General features: G+C 36.1%; 1 protein-coding gene across 7 annotated transcripts; it reads left to right on the top strand.

Moving 5' to 3' along the window:
• Nucleotides 1–11357: 11357 nt before the first annotated feature.
• Nucleotides 11358–14477, top strand: LOC147493897 (uncharacterized). 7 transcript variants are annotated; one of them, XM_086566346.1, is made up of 8 exons: nucleotides 11358–11496; nucleotides 11711–11799; nucleotides 11968–12124; nucleotides 12373–12425; nucleotides 12532–12584; nucleotides 13875–13978; nucleotides 14062–14277; nucleotides 14410–14477. In XM_086566346.1, the coding sequence occupies exons 1-4, from the start codon at nucleotides 11492–11494 to the stop codon at nucleotides 12404–12406; spliced, it is 285 nt and encodes a 94-aa protein (XP_086422472.1). In that variant the 5' UTR covers nucleotides 11358–11491; the 3' UTR covers nucleotides 12407–12425; nucleotides 12532–12584; nucleotides 13875–13978; nucleotides 14062–14277; nucleotides 14410–14477. The 7 variants fall into 7 exon arrangements, with proteins under 7 accessions (XP_086422472.1, XP_086422471.1, XP_086422470.1 ...); XM_086566345.1 differs by having other exon boundaries at nucleotides 13879–13978; XM_086566344.1 differs by having other exon boundaries at nucleotides 11968–12108.
• The last annotated feature ends 6898 nt before the right edge of the window (nucleotides 14478–21375 follow it).

The following is a 21375-nucleotide window of genomic DNA, read 5'->3' on the forward strand; positions in this document are numbered from 1 at the left end:
ACCAAAATTTGGAATTTTCAGTTGGTTTTGCTTATTTAATTTGGTGGAGGTGGTGGTGGAAAGCTTTTAGATTAGATTTGAAATCGATTTGAATTGGGGGCGTAGGTTAATTAGGTTTTCTTTTTATTTTATTTTTTTTAGGTTTTGTTTGAAGCTTTGGGCATTAATGGCGGTTTGTGGAAGATGATCGCGACTGTTATGCTAAGGTAAGGGCGCGAGTGCGCTGCCTATGGGCGCGGGTTGGGCCCAAGCCCAAATCGAAATTTGTGATTTTTTTCGATTTTTCGCAAAACTTCAAATCAAAATTGCCGCTTCGTTACAGGTCCGATTTTTGTGAATGAGATATGGAAATGATCAGGAGAGAATTTCCAATCCAATGATCCATAAAACACTCTATTCCGACCGTAGATGACATATAAGATAGTGGAAAATGGCTCGAAGTGCGTGCATGACGTATGTTATGCGAACAATTGAACTCTAAATTCATGGATTATGTCAACCCGAATTGTAATACAATTAAACGGCCTAAGCAACTGTAATGGGACATAAACATTCTAGGGCGGAAAACATTTAACACCCACCCCAAACAATTTTTTACAACGGAGCTTAGAAAATTTGTTTTTTGTAATGGTCTTTTAAAGTCGATTCGAGACTTCCTATATTACTATATTTATATATATATATATATATATATATATATATATATATATATATATATATATATATATATTTTTTTTAATTTTAAAAATAAAACAATAAACAAGAAAGACATAATTCACCCCATAGAGAAACATGACTCAAAAATCCGAGAAAACATGCAAGAGTGGAAAACGTGAATTATGTTTAAACGTGGACTTAGGATCCGGTACTTATAGCCACACACTCCATAGGGAGGGCCCGGTTACCTTAATGGTGTACTCACCAATATATGGAAATGAAAGAAAATGCACCAAACACAAAAGTTGAGTCGTTTATAGTCAGATACTCGAGAATTATCTAAACATATGTATGAACATGCAGTTTGTCATATATCAACAACCGAAATAGTTGTGAATCATTCCATACATAAATATCATAGAAAACATATCCAAACACAATAAAGCACCAAGATTTCCTATGACGCAACCTAGTAAAATGAAAGCGAAATCGGATAACCTTATTATGTAACCTAGCATGCACTTTCTTTTTCATTTTTGAATGAGTGGGTGTTCTAGTGAATAAGTGTGGAAGAGTGAATGGTTGTGGAGAATATGGTGGATATGGGTAAGTTGTAGAAGGAAAACATGGAAAAAATGAGGATGTGGGTTTAGCACAAAACTCATTCATAGTGTAGGTAGGGACTGTCTCCAGTCTGAAAATGAAGGTGTCAAACACTTTTGTCTTCTGAAGTATTTGTTTACTAGGTGAATTTAAAAAATTATGAAGCACAGAAGAAACAAAAGGATCGAGTGCAAACTCGAGATTCCTTTGAAAGGGTGGAAGGAGGGGAGTCGAGGTGGATGTTGTGGAAAGTAGTTCTTGATAGGGTGAATTATCACCTGCTCTAAGAAACTCATCGAATTGCTCATCTAGATTGGTCATATCCTCGTTACTATGATAGTCCTCTACATCTTTGAGAAAGTCATCTATCTCATCCTCATCCGTAATATGTGTATCGACTAGTGTAGGGATGCAAATGTTGGAGTCTGAACCTCCAAAGGAAAGAAATTTGGGCATATGATTATCAGGGAACGTGTTGTTGAAATAATCTCGAGCAAAGCTCTCGATCATGTTTACCTCTCCATCCATAGATGAATCGGGTAACTGTGTCTTTGTTTTAAAAACATTGACTTCAACAGCAAGATGGCCAAAAGACATGGACATTGAACCATCGCGGCAATTAATGAGTGCATTGGCAGTTGCCAGGAAAGGACGCCCTAAGATGATCGGGACAGATTAGTTAACGACTTCTGTATCGAGGATGACAAAATCAGCCGGATAGTAAAAATCCTGAACTTTTACCAGAACATTTTCGACGACACCCTTAGGATACTTAATAGACCGATCAGCTAATTGCAACATCATTTTAGTGGGTTGCATCTCGTCTAGACCTATTTGTCTATACAAATAAAACGGGAGTAAGTTAACACTAGCCCCTAGGTCTAATAACGCGGTCGTCGTATAAGAATCTCCTAAGGTGCATTGTACGATAGGACGACCAGGGTCCTTGTACTTAACAATTCCATTATGTTCAGATAGAGTTGGGAATTGTTCGGTTAAAAAGGCGTCTTTTGGTATATTGCTCTTACGCCTAGTAGTACACAACTCCTTAAGAAACTTAGCATGGTGTGGTAGCTTTTTAATAGCTTCGAGGAAGGGAAGGTTTATAGTTAGATTCTTGAAAACATCCCTAATCTCCTCATAATTTGTATCCCTAGTTAACACGGCTAATTTTTGTGGAAACGGTGGTTTCTGTTTGTATTTAGCAATGGTATCACCTGGATGTTTAACCGTGGCTTTGTTTCTTAGGTTGTGTTTGTAACCGGGTACCTCTACAAAGTGGTAGGCTCTTCAATTTCTATTTCAAGTATCTAGTAAAATAGCGAGGTGTAGGGGACTCTTGGTGGGGTAACTATAGGCATAGTTACTTTGTTATCAACCACTCTGCCAGAATGGAGAGTGGTGATGGCCTTTAGCTCACCTACATTTTCATATTCATTACTAGTATTATCGGTTACCTCAAAGGCTGTGTTTGTTGTTTTAGGATTAGGTATTGCGACCGGCAACACACCTTTGGTTTGGGCTTTATCTTGAGCCAATTTGTTGGGTTAAATTATTAACGGATTGTAGAAGCTGTTGGTTAGATTGAGCCATGGTTTGGAAAAGTTTTTGGCTCACTTGTATGAAGGTGTCAAGACGATCCGGTTGTGTGGGTGTAGTAGTCATGGGTGGTGTGACTGGAACTATTTCACGTGAATTATTTATGGGTGGATTTTGATAGTTATTATTTATCGGAACGATACCTCTATTAGCATTAAAATTATTATAACTACCTTGACTTTGTGCTTGACCTTGTCGAGGTTGCGCTTGGTTGTTATAATTATTAAAATTACCCTGAACCTGTCCTTGTCGTGGTGGAGCTTGGTTAAAACTTTGTGTTGGCCTAACATATTGATTATTGTACCCTGGAGGTGTGGCGTGTTGGTTATTTCTCCAACCCGAAGTTGGGATTTTGTCTCCAAGGGGTGTTAGGTTCACTATTAATCGAACAAGCCTGTTCATAGGCTATAGGACAGTGAGAGTCGGGATGCTCAGGGCTCCAACAGAAACTACATGGATTTGAATTTACATTCATGAAGGGGATTGGCTTTTGTTGAACAGAAATGGCCTCTACCTTTTTAGTGAGTGATTCAATTAGAGTTTTAAGCTCGGAATCGTGTTTAATTTCAAACATACCGGCGGCCTTAACTGTATTAGAAGAACTAGCGGAGCGGTGGATATCATCACTACCCCCCCAGTTGTTATTTCGCTTAGTTTGATCCTCTAAAAATTTATAAGCCTCCGAGGCTCCTTTACTTAAGAAACTACCCCCATTCATTATGTCTAGGACTTCTTTATGGTGGTGTAGAAGTCCTTTGAAAAAGGCACGAACTAACGTGTCTTTCGCTAAATTATGATGTGGACACTCTATAAGGGGATCGGTGAAACGATTCCAAGCCTCTGAAAATGATTCATGAGGATTTTGTCGAAAGAAATGAATCTTGGAAAGCATCTCGTCCATCTTTAGGGGTGGGTAAAAATGTTCCATAAACAGCTGAACAAGTTTAGCCCACGAGTCCACAGAATTAGGCGTTTGGGCAGTTAACCAAAGGCGCCTTTATCGGCTAAGGTGAAAGGGAATACCACGAGTTTAATTTGTTCCACACCAACCGTAGGATGGTGGAATGTTGTTAGGACTTGTTCAATCCCACGCGATATGCTGATAAGGTTTTTCATGGTCTAATCCATGAAAAACGGGTAACAAATTAAAAATATTTGGGGAAATTCGGAAATCCCCCACTGGGTCTGCTAGAACGATGCAAGATTTGGGGCTATCGCTTAAGGCTTTGTAGAAGTCAGAGAGAGGAGTCTCTTCTTCGTCGGGCATTGTGTCAGGTGATGTGTGTGAAATAGTAGTTAGAGGTGTAGTGGGTGGTATACTAGATAGACTTGTTTGTTGACGTTGTTGTGTAATTACGTTCGCTGTTTTTGTTCGGCCAGACCTTAATCTCATACAAGGCTAAAACCAAACTTAGCTACTTACATCAACACTCCAAACAATTCTGATATACTAGTATAAACCTCTAACAGGAGATGCGAGGTGTGGAAGAAAGGAATACCTGATTGCGTCCTTGCTTCGCTTATGAATAGCGTCTTGTTTACGCGTGTTCAGTGTATATAACAAGTTAGAACACTGAAAAACTTGAAAAATCAAAGTTCGAGTCAAAACTGCAGAATTCCGGAAAAATTAACAAAGGCGGCGTCGCTGGCATAGAAGCGTGATCGCATTCGGGTAATTTTCAAATTACGGTGTTTTTAGGGTGGGTGGTCGCTCGGTTATAGCTATTTTCGGTGTAATTTCTCACTGAAATTTTCAACGATGAAATAAAAGCCACAGTATGAATCAAACACGGGTGGGTGGGTGAAATGGGACTTTTAAGAAAAGTACTTACACTACGAAAACAATGCGAAAGTGCAACTAAGATGGCAGCGGCGCCATTTGATAAAAGAAAAATTGAATAGTTTTACCTACGAAATAAAGCGATGAAACTCTAAACGTAAGTAAAACTAAACGATGTTTTACGTGCCTAATTTATCAAAGAATTCTACTCTCAATCCTATGAGATATAGTGGAGTAGAGTGATTCGTTCCACTCCTAGTCCTTCCGCATGTTAATGTTCTCTAAGTATAAGTATTCTAACTCTAAAGTCTAATGAGAGATTTACGAAAAGGCAACTAGACTACGATGCAACTAACTACAAGATGCACTAGTCGACTATCAGAACAACTATGGGAATGCTACGTTGATTAGATGATAAGGAGTTAGAGGGGGACTGATTCCACCTCAACTCGACTTAATCCTATTCTGAATTTAATCGTCGTAATCGAATGAAGCGCCCTTCGTGAGAACAATTGGTTCTTCCTAATCCCTAATTACACATGGCATTCCTACCAATTCATAACTAGCATGTGAACGATTAAACCCATTCTCATGGTGAACTAATCGTTTCTAGAGTGGAAATGAAATTACGATGATTCTACGATAGTTGGAATCAAGCTTTCATCAAGGCTTCTCAACCCCCTCTAATGGAGGTTTAGTCGAGAATCATTACGCAATCATTTCCGATTAAATTTAAACAAAACATGATATAAAGAATTGAAATTTACTAATCTAAATTAAATAATAATTAAAATTAATCTAATTAATAACTAAGAATTGAATAACAAGTAATAAATGAATCAGATCTAATACAAATGTAAATGACAAGAATCGAAATTTAACAACTAGCTATTTTATTAATAAAACTAATTAAGAGTAATGATTCTAATAGTTTAATCTAAAGAAAGAATTGGATTTGAAATTAACTTAGTTAAAACAATTAAATCTAGATCTAGAAGCTATTCTAATGGCTACTGTCTATTCTAAGCTCCTTTATTTTCTAACCTAAAAATCTACTATTCTCTACCAAAAAATTTACCATTAACAAAGAGCTAAGCTTTTGTTTTTATACTTTCAGATCCAAAAATCGTGCATGGGCTTGGAGCCATGTTTTGGGCCAGAGAATCAGGCCCAAAACCCAATTCTTTCAGTCCAAAAAGGCCTCTTCAGCTGTAGTTGGATTCAACAGACTCTTCGTCCACTTCTGCTCCTCTGATTGGATCAAAGCTTAGACCATTAGAAAGCTCTTTCCGAGCCGGTAGTTTTGACATAAGGTAGGCCCCATTCCGAGGTCTGAGTCCAAAGATATGGCCTTCGGAAATTCTGCTGACTTTGTGTGCTGTTTCTGCCCGCGTCGACTTTTTAGCTTTTGACCGGGCTTTAGAAAGGCTTTGTCTTCTTGAATCTTGGCCTTTAATCACGGAACTCCTTAGTAACCGACCTTTGCTTCTTTATCTCGCTAAAGTGGCACATTTCTGCACCTAATGGACTTTGAAACCTGAAATGCATAAAAACATGTAATCAGTGTTAACTCTTAATTATTACTCACATAATTGGTCTAAAAGTATGTCTGTTACAGGGTTAAAACTACAGATTTGGGCTCTTATCACTACCCCAGGAGGCTGTCAAGTTATAATGATTTATTCTCTCAAATTGAAAGTTTTTTTCAATTTGAGAAGATAGATCATTATAATTTGACAACCACCGGGATAGCCAACTCTATCATAACCTTCTTTTCTTATATGAGGTTCCTATATTTCTATACCTATTAGGCCGTGCTTTGAATGTGAATTCAAATAATAGGGAAATGGCATAGTGAAACCCTCATACCTTTAGGTTAATTGTTCAGTAATAGAAAAGTTAGAGATAAAAATTGTCACAGTATTACATCACATAAACGAGTAGAGGTTAATGACGCACCACTAGCACTACCCAAATCCCCCATGTCATAGGCTCCATCCAATAGATAATGATTACCGTAACCACTTTCTGTTTTCCCTCTCTCTCATTCTTCTTGTTCACTTTTTGTGTAGGCTGGTTTTCTCGTCCTTTTCCCACATTATTTTTGTCACACTTGACCTTTGTGTATGTGATGTAGTACTATGACTTTGTTTATTCATTTCTATGGAACACCTCTTAACCTAAAATATAAGGAAATATTTGAGAAGCTGGACATGATAGAGTTAGCTACCCCAGGAGGCTGTCAAGTTATAATTATTTATTCTCTCAAATTGAAAGTTTTTTTCAATTTGAGAAGATAGATCATTATAATTTGACAACCACCGGGATAGCCAACTCTATCATAACCTTCTTTTCTTATATGAGGTTCCTATATTTCTATACCTATTAGGCCGTGCTTTGAATGTGAATTCAAATAATAGGGAAATGACATAGTGAAACCCTCATACCTTTAGGTTAATTGTTCAGCAATAGAAAAGTTAGAGATAAAAATTGTCACAATATTACATCACATAAATGAGTAGAGGTTAATGACACACCACTAACACTACCCAAATCCCCCATGTCATAGGCTCCATCCAATAGATAATGATTATCGTAACCACTTTCTGTTTTCCCTCTCTCTCATTCTTCTTGTTCACTTTTTGTGTAGGCCGGTTTTCTCGTCCTTTTCCCACATTATTTTTGTCACACTTAACCTTTGTGATGTGATGTAGTACTATGACTTTGTTTATCCATTTCTATGGAACAACTCTTAACCTAAAATATAAGGAAATATTTGAGAAGCTGGACATGATAGAGTTAGCTACCCCAGGAGGCTATCATGTTATAATGATCTATCCTCTCAAATTGAAAGTTTTTTTCAATTTGAGAAGATAGATAATTATAACTTGACAGCCACCGGGATAGCCAACTCTATCATAACCTTCTTTTCTTATTTGAGGTTCCTATATTTCTATACCTATTAGGCCGTGCTTTGAATGTGAATTCAAATAATAGGGAAATGGCATAGTGAAACCCCCATACCTTTAGGTTAATTGTTCAGTAATAGAAAAGTTAGAGATAAAAATTGTCATAGTATTTACATCACATAAACAAGTAGAGGTTAATTACACACCACTAGCAGTACCCAAATCCCCCATGTCATAGGCTCCATCTAGTAGATGATGATTACCGTAACCACTTTCTGTTTTCCCTCTCTCTCATTCTTCTTGTTCACTTTTTATGTAGGCTGGATTTCTCGTCCTTTTCCCACATTATTTTTGTCACACTTAACCTTTGTGTATGTGATGTAGTACTATGACATTGTTTATCCATGTCTATGGAACAACTCTTAACCTAAAATATAAGGAAATATTTGAGAAGTTGGACATGATAGCTACCCCAGAAGGATGTCCGGTTGTAATGATTTCCTCTCAAATTGAAAGTTTTTTTCAATTTGAGAAGACATCATTATAACTGACTACCACCGGGATAGCCAACTCTATCATAACCTTCTTTTCTTATATGAGGTTCCTATATTTTTATACCTATTAGGCCATGCTTTGAACGTGAATTCAAATAATAGGGAAATGACATAGTGAAACCCTCATACCTTTAGGTTAATTGTTCAGTAATAGAAAAGTTAGAGATAAAAATTGTCATAGTTTTACATCATATAAACAAGTAAAGGTTAATGACACACCACTAGCAGTACCCAAATCCCCCATGTCATAGGCTCCATCCAGTAGATGATGATGTTGAGTGTTTGTTGGAAACTTGGAATCAAGTGATAGTAAAAGCTGGACACATGCCCGCACCAATCAAAATTACCATTATTTTCCCTCATTATCAACATAAACAAGGAAAACCAATAAATGAGTATTCTCGAGTATTCCACTTAAGTGTCATAAACACGAGTATTCCACATAAATTGTCATACACTGGACTATATACTATATAAGATGTCATATGCAGGATTACTTCACAATTTTAACATACTAATATACTACTCAATGTGTTTTATTCACAACTTCTTATAACTTATTAATGTTATCCTAGTTTAAATGTCATAATCTAGAGTAGTTCGTTTTGTGTATACTAACACAGTGCAATATGCAACATGAAGTGTCTTTATCTGGGGCAAGTTCTCATATAGTTAACATACTGAACATATTTGAATATGTAAGCCTGGAAAAGGATAACATCAGCCCAAAATTTTCACCAAGTAGCCCAATTTAAAGTACGTATAAGACAAAAAAGAAAAAATGTGTTAGGTTTTACATTGGATTGAACTAAGGATGTATGCTGATACTAATTTTTGTATAGTGACATAAACCACCTCAAGTCTCACAATCAATCTCATAGTCGGTACTAACAAGACATTTGTAAAAGTTAGCTCCAATGGCAACAAAGAAAGGATAAGAAAAACTGGAGAAGATAAAAACAGTGTCCCCATACCATGTATGAGGCATCAATGAATGGATTATTAACAGCTACAACATCGATATCATCTCTGCTTGTTGCAATACGTAAGACCAACCTTCCAATCCGGCCAAAACCTCCACGATAGTAATTTTCAGATAGATTGGAAGACCAGATGCATTCTATGCTCTAAAACTAAACTGCGACATTGCTAGTCTAGATGGAACCTAAAAGATGCAAATAAGTTAATAATAAACAAGTTTTCAAGAAAAAAAAGCTCACCGTTGATCCCAATATTTGTCTTCCCACCACTCCATGACTCTATACATGAGCAAAAATGACACCAAATAAGACAGCTTCACAGAATTAAAAACTAATCACCCTAAAAGTCCTATAATACAGCTCTTACTAGGAATGGTAGGGGGGGCCTCTGTGGCTGTGGCTTTGATAGGCTGAATACTTCTTCCACTACATTTCCTATACAGTTCAAACAGAGAATCATGAGATTTACTGTGAAATTAAAGAAAAATTCACCACAATGTCATAGAAACCAGTGTTTGATGACTCAACTGTAAGGATAATGAATCAACTTGAACTGAGTTACCGAAAACGCTCGTCTGGACCTTAGCTGACTTCAGACTGCGATTGCCACTGAATGATTGCTTAGAAAGACAAAAAGTAATAGATATCATTGTAAATTCAAATAAAACAACAAACACGCAACAATACAAAAAAAACCTTACTCCTCTCTTTGAGACCATTTAATTCAAACATGCCCATATGATAGGGGCATATGAGCATAAAAAAGCATGTGAACTTTTTACTTGTTTATGCTCTAAATAGTATACTTGCGCTCTAAATAGTATACTATCATAGAGCTATAGGCTAGTTAATCTTTCTTTTTGTTTTGCCCATATTTGATTATTTAATTACTAGTAGGATCTCACTCTCAACTCTCATGACATCTATATAATGAGAACAAAACAGAATATTTAGGTTCTAAAGCCCAAAGATGCAACGTATTGTCCAAAGTCTAAAAGCACACACGATGGACTGGGAAAACTCAATGAGAGGCTAAATGACATGTAAGTGCAGAAAATGAAAATAAATTTGGTCGGGCCATGTGAGATTTGATATTGGTAATGATATGTGAAATAACTAGAGTATCCAAATAAAGGGCAAATCTGGGAGTGCCCCCCACCCCCAAGACATTGTCAGAAAAAAAATGTATATGTAGTCACTGAACTTTCTACTTGCTGATACTCTAATTAGTATATTGTCATAGGGCTATAGACCAGCTAGCTAATCTCTCTCTCTCTTTTTTCCCAATATTTGATTCATTAATTAATAACTAGTAGGACCTCCCTCTCAACTCTCATGGCATCTGTAATAATGAGAACAAAACAGAATTTTTATGCTTTAAAGCCCAATGAGGCAACACATTGTCCAAATTCTAAAAGCACAAACAATTGAGGTTGCTGTCAAGTGCTCATGCAGTGATTAAATTAAAATGCTCAAGTATTGCCACTGAATGATTGTTGAGAAAGACAAAAAGTAACAAAAATCATTATAAATTCAAATAAAACAAACAAACAACAATAATAATAATAAAAATAAAAACTTATTCCTCTCTTTGAGACAATTTAATTCAAACATGCCCATATGATATTTCCTCCACTTGATGTAAAACTCACAAACATTGTAATGACACTATCACACTATGAATCAATAAAAGTTGGGGATGCAACTTAAGCAGTTTCGACAAACAACACCAGCAACAAGAAAGGTGATAGTATCGAAACTTCATTTATATCTCTACTCATAACGCAAAATACTACCTTTAACCAAATAACCAATACTCATGTCCAAGCTAAAAAAAGTCAATCATTCATTAACAAATTATTTCCACAGTTCAGCTCATCAAATCATACCAAAACAAGCAAGTAATCATGACTACATATATAAAAAAAAAATGAAATAATATTAATATTTAAAGATATATCACTTTGGGAGGTTCAATGAAAGAAGGAGGTGATGCTGCTACAGTTGATCTAATCATAGTAGAGAAAACTATGTCTTTTTCTTCTTCTCTCAGATCTACTACGAGTGAGCAGAAGAAGACAGAAACAAGAAAACAGGCAGAGGAAAAAATTGTTTTTGTTCGGTTTTGTCTTTTCTGATTTTTTGGTTTCGAACATTAAAGCACAACTCTTTTTTGTTTAGAAAAGAAGGGGCATTTACGTTTTTACCCTTAGTGTTACTCAAAACTTAAAACCCGATCACAAATTTTAAAATGTGTGATTCACATCCTTGCGCACAGATGCACTCTGCGCACCCTAGCTTTCCGGTTAAGAAAAACACAAAACAAAATAGTAAACTACCCTTGGAAATAGTAAACAAAACGGGAAAAAGGGGTGAAGTGTTTGCGCTGGTTCTCGCTGCCAGTGCCAGATGAGGTCTTTTTCTTTCTTTTCTTTCACTTTTCCTGTCTATCAATCTCATCAGTTATGAAATAGAATTGTTTTTTTGGTCGATCTGCTAGGTGTTTTGAAGTTAGTTGGTTTTGTACCCGAAAGGACAAACCTTTATCAATTATTGCTCGATCTATGGAAGAAAAGCTTGCTTTATCAATTAAAAGTGTTTTATTTCTTTCCGTTCTCCACTTTTCAGTTCACATTTAATGACTTGTGGAGGGAAAACCCAAACAAATGGTCATCACTTCATATTTATTCCGGTGACAAGTTCTTATTCTCTTGACAGTAAGTGTCAGTTGCAGTTTCAATTTTTTACTTTATTTTAGATCTGTCCCTCAATTGTTTTTTAATTTTTCAATCAATTGGAGCGATTGTTGGTCTGATTTGACACCTTTGTAACATAATTTAAGATTTAGAAACCTTGTATTTGATGTTCTTTACATGTTATGGCAGGAATGTATGATAATATGGGTGGGGCACCGTTAAACCCTCAGCCGAACCCGTTTGGCAATGCGTTTGCTGGAGCTAGTTCAGGACTCATTCGAGGTGGTCTTGGTGCCTATGGAGAGAGAGAATCTTTGGTTCGAGCTCCGAGTATGTGCAAAGCAATGTATGTTACCTAGAATATTGGTTTTACTTTTTAGCATTTAGCCATCCACTCCTTGACAGCGTGGGCATTTGACAAATATTGGCTAGTTACTTAACAAATTTTCATTAGGTTCTTCCAATGTGATTTTAGTACATGAATGATTTTGTGGCAATTTTTCTCTCTCATTTCTCCAAAATATGTGTTGTTTCTCTTCTTCTGATAACCACTTGTTTAGTTTCTAACAGTAGCTTTTTCTTCGATGTCTTAAGCCATTTCTACGGATCCTGTTGTAAAGAGGGATAGTTCTGAAATTGGCCTTCTGGTATGCTGATCTTCTTATTTCTCTTACCATTTTATAATCTTCCTTCTTATGTGCAAGGTTTGGTGTATCTGAGAATGTTTAAACCAAGTCGACACTTTCCTTGCAGCACTCAAAGGGGACTAAGGAGAGAATCAGTGAAATGTTCAAAAATTAAGTATGGTGCGTGGTTCAATTTTTTGAAAATGGGTGTTTGGCTAAGCATAAAAGTCAATTGTTGTTTGTTATGCTTGTTTAACCTTAAGTTCGGTTATTTATTATAATTTTAAGATTATATTAACTTCGAATTAGTGTGCTAATAGTACAGATAAGTTCTTCACTTTTACTTCAAATATCAACTTTTTTTTAATGTTTCATGATCTTGGGCTTGAGTGAATCAATGAAACAAGATAAAAAATATACTCTTTTTATCAAATATACTATTTTGGATTGATTTGTGATCTGGGTTTTGTTCATTAATGCTCAAGTTGTTCTTTAGATGCATTTTGGCGACTTTCGGTATTGGTTAATTGTTGTTAGTTTTCTGTTATCTATTGTTGTAACCTTGTAGGTTGTGTGGTAGGTGAGTTTTCTGGATTTGGGTGGATCTCTGTTTCCATATTTAGTGTAAATAAATTGAGATTCATTCAATAATATTGAAGATTTTGTACTCTCTTTTGAGATATTTTCTGATTCTCTCAAGAGATTTGTGCTTGTGTTAAACGTACAAACAATTGTTTATCTGTGGATTTTTTTTTTCTTAATTACACCCACCATTTTATCTGTGGGGATTATACTGTTAACTCAATCTTGACTGTTTTTTCTTAGAAAATTTTGATAATTTATATTGGTTTTCCCTTAAGAGCTGAGATACTTTTAGAGCAAGGAGAAGAAGTAGAGGAAGGAGAAGGAAACTTTGTATTATGTTTTGGAGCAGTTCTTTTCTATTGGAATATATGAAAAAGTTGATATTTGAAGTAAAACTGAAGAACTTATTTGTACTGCTAACATAATCTTAAAAGTGATATTTAACTTCATTGCTGACTTTGGGGACTGATGGAACTCTCTTGTTGAAAGAGTGCATAAGCCATGTGCTATATCCTTCCACTGGGAGGTGGTTTTCAGAGGTTTCATGAGAAGTTGCACCTAACCATGTTTTTGACCATATCATTTGGTCTAAATGCGTGAAAATTTGAACTTTGTTGTGTTATCATATAGTGAGATGGAGTGAGATAGGGGACTCTGTAAAATTTCACCGAGTTGCCTCCCTTTTTTTTGTCAACTATGACAAGGTTGCTTGAAAAACAAACTTTTTAGTGTCTTTTTTGTGGTCTTATGTGCTTGTGTTTTTAAGAATACACTGTTATTGAGTAAGTTGAAGCACTTGCAAGTTTTTGAGATGGTTATTTCCCTAATTAGCCATATTTCTTCTTCTTCTGATTGCAACTTTTTGTGATCTGCCATTTGTGAAAGTAAGCCATGCATACAACAAAGGGAGGACACTTGTTATCAGCAAAGTTCCATTGCCAAACTATCGGGCAGATCTTGATGAACGTCATGGATCAACACAGAAGGAGGTGCAAATTGTGTAAAGTACTAATTACTTCAATTTTCTTAGGCATCAGAGTTACACTTTTACTTCATATGATCCTTCCTACAGATTCGGATGTCTTCCGAAACCGAGATAAAAGTAGGAAGTCTATTGGCTAGTTCGTCAGGGGCAGCACCTGTTAATGGTTCCTTTAGTTCCTCAATTTAGGGAGAAAAACAAACATTACCAGCTCTAGATGAAGCAAATTCTGGTCCTTTGTCTTACATAGATACCGCCATGGAGAATCTCAGTGCTGAATTAAAGGAAAAGCAAGATAAAATGATGGTATGTTTGGTGATTCAACTCAACATCCAATTTAACGATTTGCCTTTAAATCTAGAAATGTTATCCCCTTGAACATGTAGTTGAGTATTTCATATATTTCTATTGTTTTTGTGAACATAATCATTTTGGCAGGCAAATGGAAGCTCAAAAGCGATGATGTCTTTCAGGGAAAAGCTACTTGCATATAAAAAGAAAGCCGAAGTTCGTGGAAAGCCGCTAGTCGACAACAATCGTATTGTTGCTAATTTAGATAAATGCATGGTTCTTGACCTTTCTTGGTGACAACTATTTTCGTTGACTGTTCTTAAATGCACACATATACTACATTCTGAGAACCATCTTTAAAAAAATTCAGTTAGTTTTCCACAATGATGTAAGCTGGTTCAGTTATATGTAATCAGAGTATTTGTTTGTTCCCATTGCCTAACAAGTTCTCTTGTTATTTTTCCATTTTTATTTATAGCTATTAGGCTCTTAGCTATATTTTTAAATGGTCATCATGTTGGGGTTTAAAAATGTAAGGCCTGGGCATACATTTTAAAGACATGTAACAGCCCAAATCTGAAATCTGGCCATAGAGTATAGATGACCTGTACCTTTCAATGAAGGAGGCTTTTCACTAATTTTACTGATGTAACATATGGTTAGATTTAGTAGTTGTTGTATGTGTTTGGTACCCATGCTTATGGCTTGCTTGGTAATATAGGTTTTAGTAGTCTCGGGAGAGACTGGTTGTGGAAAAACGACACAGCTTCCGCAATTTATTCTGGAAGAGGAAATATCATGTCTTCATGTTGCGGATTGCAACATAATATGTACTCAACCCTGTCATATTTCTGCGATCTCTGTCTCCACTAGGATTATTGGCGATATGGTTGGCTACCAGATCCGCTTGGAAGCAAAGCGCTCAGAACAAACTCGTCTTCTATTTTGTACCACTAGAGTGGTTCTTAGGCAGCTGGTAAATAAATGGTTATTTATTACATTATTTTTCTATGCATTAGGGTAGAGCTAGTCCTTTGCTCCTTTCAGTACGAACTTAGATTGAACTCGTATGGATGTCCAGTGATGAGCTAGATCTGCACCGCTTTGTTCTATTGTGAATTCATAAAGTCAAAGACAAAAAGAAAATGAGTTTTCAGATATTTTTGCTGTTAAATTGATTAAGTACATAACCAGATTTTAAATGCAATTAAGGATCATGGTTGTAGTGAAAACTTTAGCGGTGAGTTGTTGGTATGGTGGACCTTTCGCATCGCATGAACTCATGGTGTCTGCTGTTTGAAAGTCAATTATTTAAACTAGTTTAGAAGTTTAACTTGGTAGTGTTTGATGTTGTGAATGTCAGACTTATATTTTTTATTATCACACTTTTCTTGTCAATTTATTTGCACAGTTGTACATCTTAAAACCAATTGGTGATGAATGGAGAGGCCCATGAACTTTTATACTATAATGCCCCATGTGGGACTGTACTAAACATTTCAATAGTTCAGTTAGTTAATTCACAAGCAATCTCATGTTTGTTTGTACACCACCATATAGAGCAAATATATATTGGAAAATAATCACTTTCTCAAAAAAATTCAGATTGCTGTCTTTTCCATGTACAAGACGTTGTCTTGTAGTTAATGAACTATTTTGCTTGTAACACACTTTCTACAGCTGGGATTTTATTTTGTCATGTTCTTTTCTTCCTTGAGTTCCAAAAATTTCTATTTACTCATAGTAGTTTCTCCTTGGTTTTGCATTTTTCTTCTGTCGTCTGTCGATATAGTTATTGTTTTATTGAATAAATATAATCTATGTATCTTAAGAGTGAATAGTCAATACTCAATAGACAACAATATAAGAATCTTTTGCTCTACTGTTGATCTCCTTAACTACTGATTTACGAAATGTCGGCTAACGTGAAACCATGTTTAATACTTGTCCTCATTCTAAAGTAGGATGCAGGCAAAAGTGCTAAAGGAGATCTTTTTAACTAGGCCCATATTCAATTACATATTCAATTACTCTAGAGGGCCAAATATCTATTGAAAATCTATTGTTCCTTTTGTGTGGAGATTGTCAAACGTGCTCCACTTCGATTTCTTAAAAAGCCAAGCTTGTCTTTCGAAAATGGAAAACCACTACAAATTTAAATTCCTTCATAAAGGAGCACGCTTTGAAGACAAGATCATTTCTAGGCTACATGATAGATACAGAAAGAAGATGGGAATCCACAATATCTTTTGCCTCCAGCATTGAACAGAATCCTGCAATTCCAAGCCTAACTATAGACTTCAAACCATATGGTACCTCGGTAATTATGTCTTCATTCGAAGGTATTGTTCTCTTGAACACCCCATACGAGAAAGACCAAAAATTTTACGTGTGGAAACCAACGACTAGACAAGTGAGTTGCCTGAATTATCCTAGGATCAAATTCTTCACCGAGTGTGTATGAATGTTGGTGAAATCGATGGAACCTTTATGTATCACTATTGTTCGGATCTCTAAACCCAACTACAAGAAGGTAAGGCAAAGCCGAGACAACAATAACGAGTTTTCTATCGTCTATCATGTTGAATTGTTTGATTCACAAACATTCAAATGGCAAAAGTTGAATGACTTGGCAGTATCCTTTAATGCTGAACACATAAACAGGCAGCCCGGAGTGGATGCAACTCCATTGGTCTCTTTATGATGAAGGCATTTTGGTATTTAATATTGGCCGCCAACAATGGACAAAGATTATGCTACCGCAGGCCGAATCCCGGCCAAGTGGTACAAACTGTTTCGCTTCGATGGCACTATTGCTGTAATGTTCTCCTTCTGGGGTGAGGACAACATTACTACTGAACAATTAGAACTGAAGGTTTTACATCAATACCAGAATAGGTTGTGGACTCAACCGAGGACGTTTTTGTTGGACAAATTGTATGAATGCTTCAGTCATCCGAAATTTGTCGACCTACTATCAACAGACATTGGAGTTTTCAGTTGGAACAACAGGATCATATGGTACAGTTTCAAGGCGAAGGAGGTGCTATCAGAATCTAAAATCCCAACAATTGGTGTTCACTCTATTCTACCATTCATGTCAGGCTTCATCGAAACTCAGTTTAGCCCAACTCAGTATAACTTGTAATTGATATAAGGGACCGTTGATATATATTTGTATTTTTATTTGGAACAAAAATAAGATGTTGTAATAGAGCACCATGCATGAATTATTAATAATCTTATAAGACAATGTAGATACCGTACACGACATTATGTATACCATGTTTTAGTCAAATGGAGAAGCAAAGCTTTTTATGTTAACCAGGCGGTAAGATTCAAATTAACAATTAGAGTAGTATGAACATGATACGTTCAACATAGGCCAACATAATATCCATATAAGCCATTATGTGTACCATTCTCTAGTAGGTAGAGAGATGCAATGGTTCTTGTGTGAATTACGCAGTTAGATTCAAATTTTAAATTAGAGCACCCTGAATACGACACATTCCAGATATTTTAAATTAGGTTTTATAGAAAAGCATCGGTTTTTGTGTTAATTAGGATGTTAGATTCAAATATCAAATTAGAGCTTCCTGAACACGACTTGTTCCTCTGATGACAACATAGTTGCCCAATAGACTATTATGTACGCCATACTCTAGGTAGTTGAGATAAGGATTGGTTGTTGTGTTAATTAGGCGGTTAGATTCAAATTATAAAATAGAAAACCCTCAACACGACACGTTCCTGATATGACAACATAGCTGTCCGATAGGCCATTCATTATGTACGCCATACTCTAGTCCGTAGAGAGAAACATCGGTTTTAGAGTTAATTAGGTGGGCAGGTTTAAATTTGAAATTTTAGCACCCTCAACACGACACCTTACTCATATGACAAGATAACACTTCTATAAGACATTATGTATGCCATAATCTAGGAATAATTGAGAAGCATCGGTTTTAGTGTTAATTAGGTGGTTATATTCAAATATCAAATGAGATCTTCCTGAACACGACACGGGGATCAATAGGACACCATAACTTCACTATACAATGTTATGTATGCCATACTCTAGTAAAAAATGGTTGAGTTAAATATTAAATGCAGTCATTGCCATTTATTAGGCAACTTCTAAGCATATTGAGAGAATATTAAACCGAGAAAACTTGACACGTGAAACTAAACACACCCGAAAGAACAACAATGGAGGGATCTACTTCATATGGAAAGAATAACAACAGCAGCGACCAAACCAACAACACCAACAAGGACATGCCACCAGAAATTTGTGAAGAGATTTTCAAACGTGCTCCACTTCCATTTATCAAAACAGCCAAGTTCGTATGCCGAAAATGGGCATCCTTTACAAGTTCAAGTTCCTTCACCAAGGAGCAAGCGTTGATGACGGGATATTTTCTTGGTTACATCATAAATACGGAAAACAAATGGAAATCGACGATATCTTTTGCATCCAGCATTGCAAACAACCCACCAATTCAGGGCCAAGTTTGGACTCCAAACCTTATGGTACATCGGTCATTGCGCCGTCAATGGAAGGTATTGTTCTCTTGAACACACATTACGAAAAATACCAAAAGTTTTACGTATGTAAACCAATGACTAGAAACTTTTATCGCCCAAATAATCCTAGGAACAGATTCTTCACCGAAAGTTTGGGCATGGTGATGAATTCTGTGGAACCTTTGTGATTCAATATAGTTTGGATTTTAATACCGAGGTACCACACTGTCAGGCATTCCCGAGATAACAAAGCCCGGACATGTGTCTTTCGTCTTGTTGAATATTTTGATTCCCAAGTTGACAAATGGAAAAGGTTGGACGACCTGGAGTTGTCTTTTAATGATGAACACATTAACAGGAATGCCAGAGTTGTTGCAAAAGGAATCCTGCATTGGTCTCTTTGGCATACATAAATATTGGTTTTTAACGTTCGCTGGGAGCAGTGGACAAGGATTTGGTTACCGGAGACTCAACGTCCATCTGAATCTTACAAGGTATTTCCCTATGATGGCTTCATAGCTATTATGTTTTCCTTGTGGGCCGAGGGCAACACCTCTACTCAAATATTAGAACTGTGGGTTTTGCAACAGTACGAGAACAACCAGTGAAGTGAACCCAGGAGGTTTATATTGTATGAAACTTTCCGCCATGCAAATTTCATCGACCTACTGCCATCAGACATTGGAGTTTTTAGTTGGTACAACAAGATCATATGATACAGTTTCATGGAGAAGAAGGTCCTATCAGATCATGTAATCCCAGCAAGTGGCTTTCAGTCCATTTTCCCATTCATGCCAGAATTTGCCGAAACCCAATTTAACTAGTAGTTTATAATAGGGTTTTGTTTATAATATGTATTTCTTCTTCTTTATTTTCTGTTAATCAATACGTTTTGATAGACTGGGTACTTATGTATCAAGTGCAGGAAGCACTGCATTGTGTTATAGTTGTGTTAAATTATTACTTATTAAACATGTTATTTCCTTTCCTCAATGGTTACATGCACGACAACATAACTATATATGAAGACAACATAGTGTATCTCTAATAGATTAACCTATTTAATCTGGAAACACATGTATTTGTCTAAAGGACCTTTTGTCTATTTAATCTGGAAACACATGTATTTGTCTAAAGGACCTTTTGTCTAATTACCCCTTTGTTGAGTTCTTGTTGTTTTTCTATGAATTTTTGTAATTATGTGTATGTTTCCCATTATGTTTAAGTGGAATTAATGTTTCTTGAATCATTGCCCATTATTATTTCACAGTTAAAATACATCCAGTACATCATTTCACAGATAAAATACATCCAAAATGTTCACTCATTTCAACTTAAGCTATCAGTTGATCCATTACAGTTCAATCTACAAACCCTAAAGACTTAACAAGTGCAGAAATATCTTCCACAGTCCCTTCCATGGTAATTTTAGCGGTATAGTTCCCCTCCACTGTTACCTTCACCTTCCCTCTTTCTGTGACCTTTTCTTCCATAGTTGTAGTTGCTTGATGGCTGGCTTCATAGCTTGCTTCATCCAGGAGATCAATCCATTAGAATGCACTGCATCTAGGTTGACTTCTACACCTTAGGAAACCTGTGACCTTTGTTTATCCCTTGCTTACAGAAATACAGAGTCATTGTGTTTGACTTGCACCCCACCCATGAGTAGTGCAAATAAGGATAGTCTCTCTTGCTATGGTCCGTATCAGCACAAAGAAAGCAACCCTGTACCTATAAAATCACAACAAATTCATGGTGTGCATGCTATAAAACAAAAATTCCAAAATTCTAAAATTGTTTCGATAGTTAATTAATCCAAAAGTGAATGTGAAAACAGATAGATAAGGTTTACCTCGCGTTAGGAAGATTCTCCTTCTTTCCCTCCACCCATTTCCGAACAGTAACTGAGAGATTGTGAGAGAGATGATGCCCTAAAGATTGGGTATTTTGTTAGGGTATACCTATTTATTTTAGAGATTGGGAATAGGGATACTCAATTGAGCCCAACGAAAACAAAACTCATATTGTTGAGCCCAACGAAAATAAAACTCGTACTGTTGAGCCCAACAAAAACACAATTCGTACTGTTGATAATCATCGGGATACTCATTTTGTTACGGTTAGATTACATGATGATATGTTGTTTCAACTACTGATAGTCCTCGACAATGGTGTGATCGATGATGGATTTGTTCATTTTAAGAAAATAATCAATACTTATTTGTGATTACTGATCCAAAGACAGTGTATCAACTGGATAGAACATTATAATGTTCTACGTGATTCACCATGTGTGGTGTCTACTTGTAAGATTCCGTTCATCACAAAAAGACTACAACACATGATCAATGATAAATTAGTAAATACAAATTAACACAGATTGTAACACATGGATAAACTAATAACCCTTGACATATATAGAAAAAGTTGTCTAACTTGGTAAGAAGATAAGTGTAGTCACTGGCATAACAGTTAAACGACCTAGAATAACAGAACAAAAACTCATCTACACATAGCAAAATGAAAAAGGAAAGGGCAAAGAAGCCACACCTAAATTGAATTGCTTTCATCTGAATGGCACAC

The sequence above is a fragment of the Coptis chinensis genome, chromosome 6 (assembly GCF_015680905.1).
Source record: "Coptis chinensis isolate HL-2020 chromosome 6, ASM1568090v1, whole genome shotgun sequence".
NCBI classification, from domain to species: Eukaryota; Viridiplantae; Streptophyta; class Magnoliopsida; order Ranunculales; family Ranunculaceae; genus Coptis; species Coptis chinensis.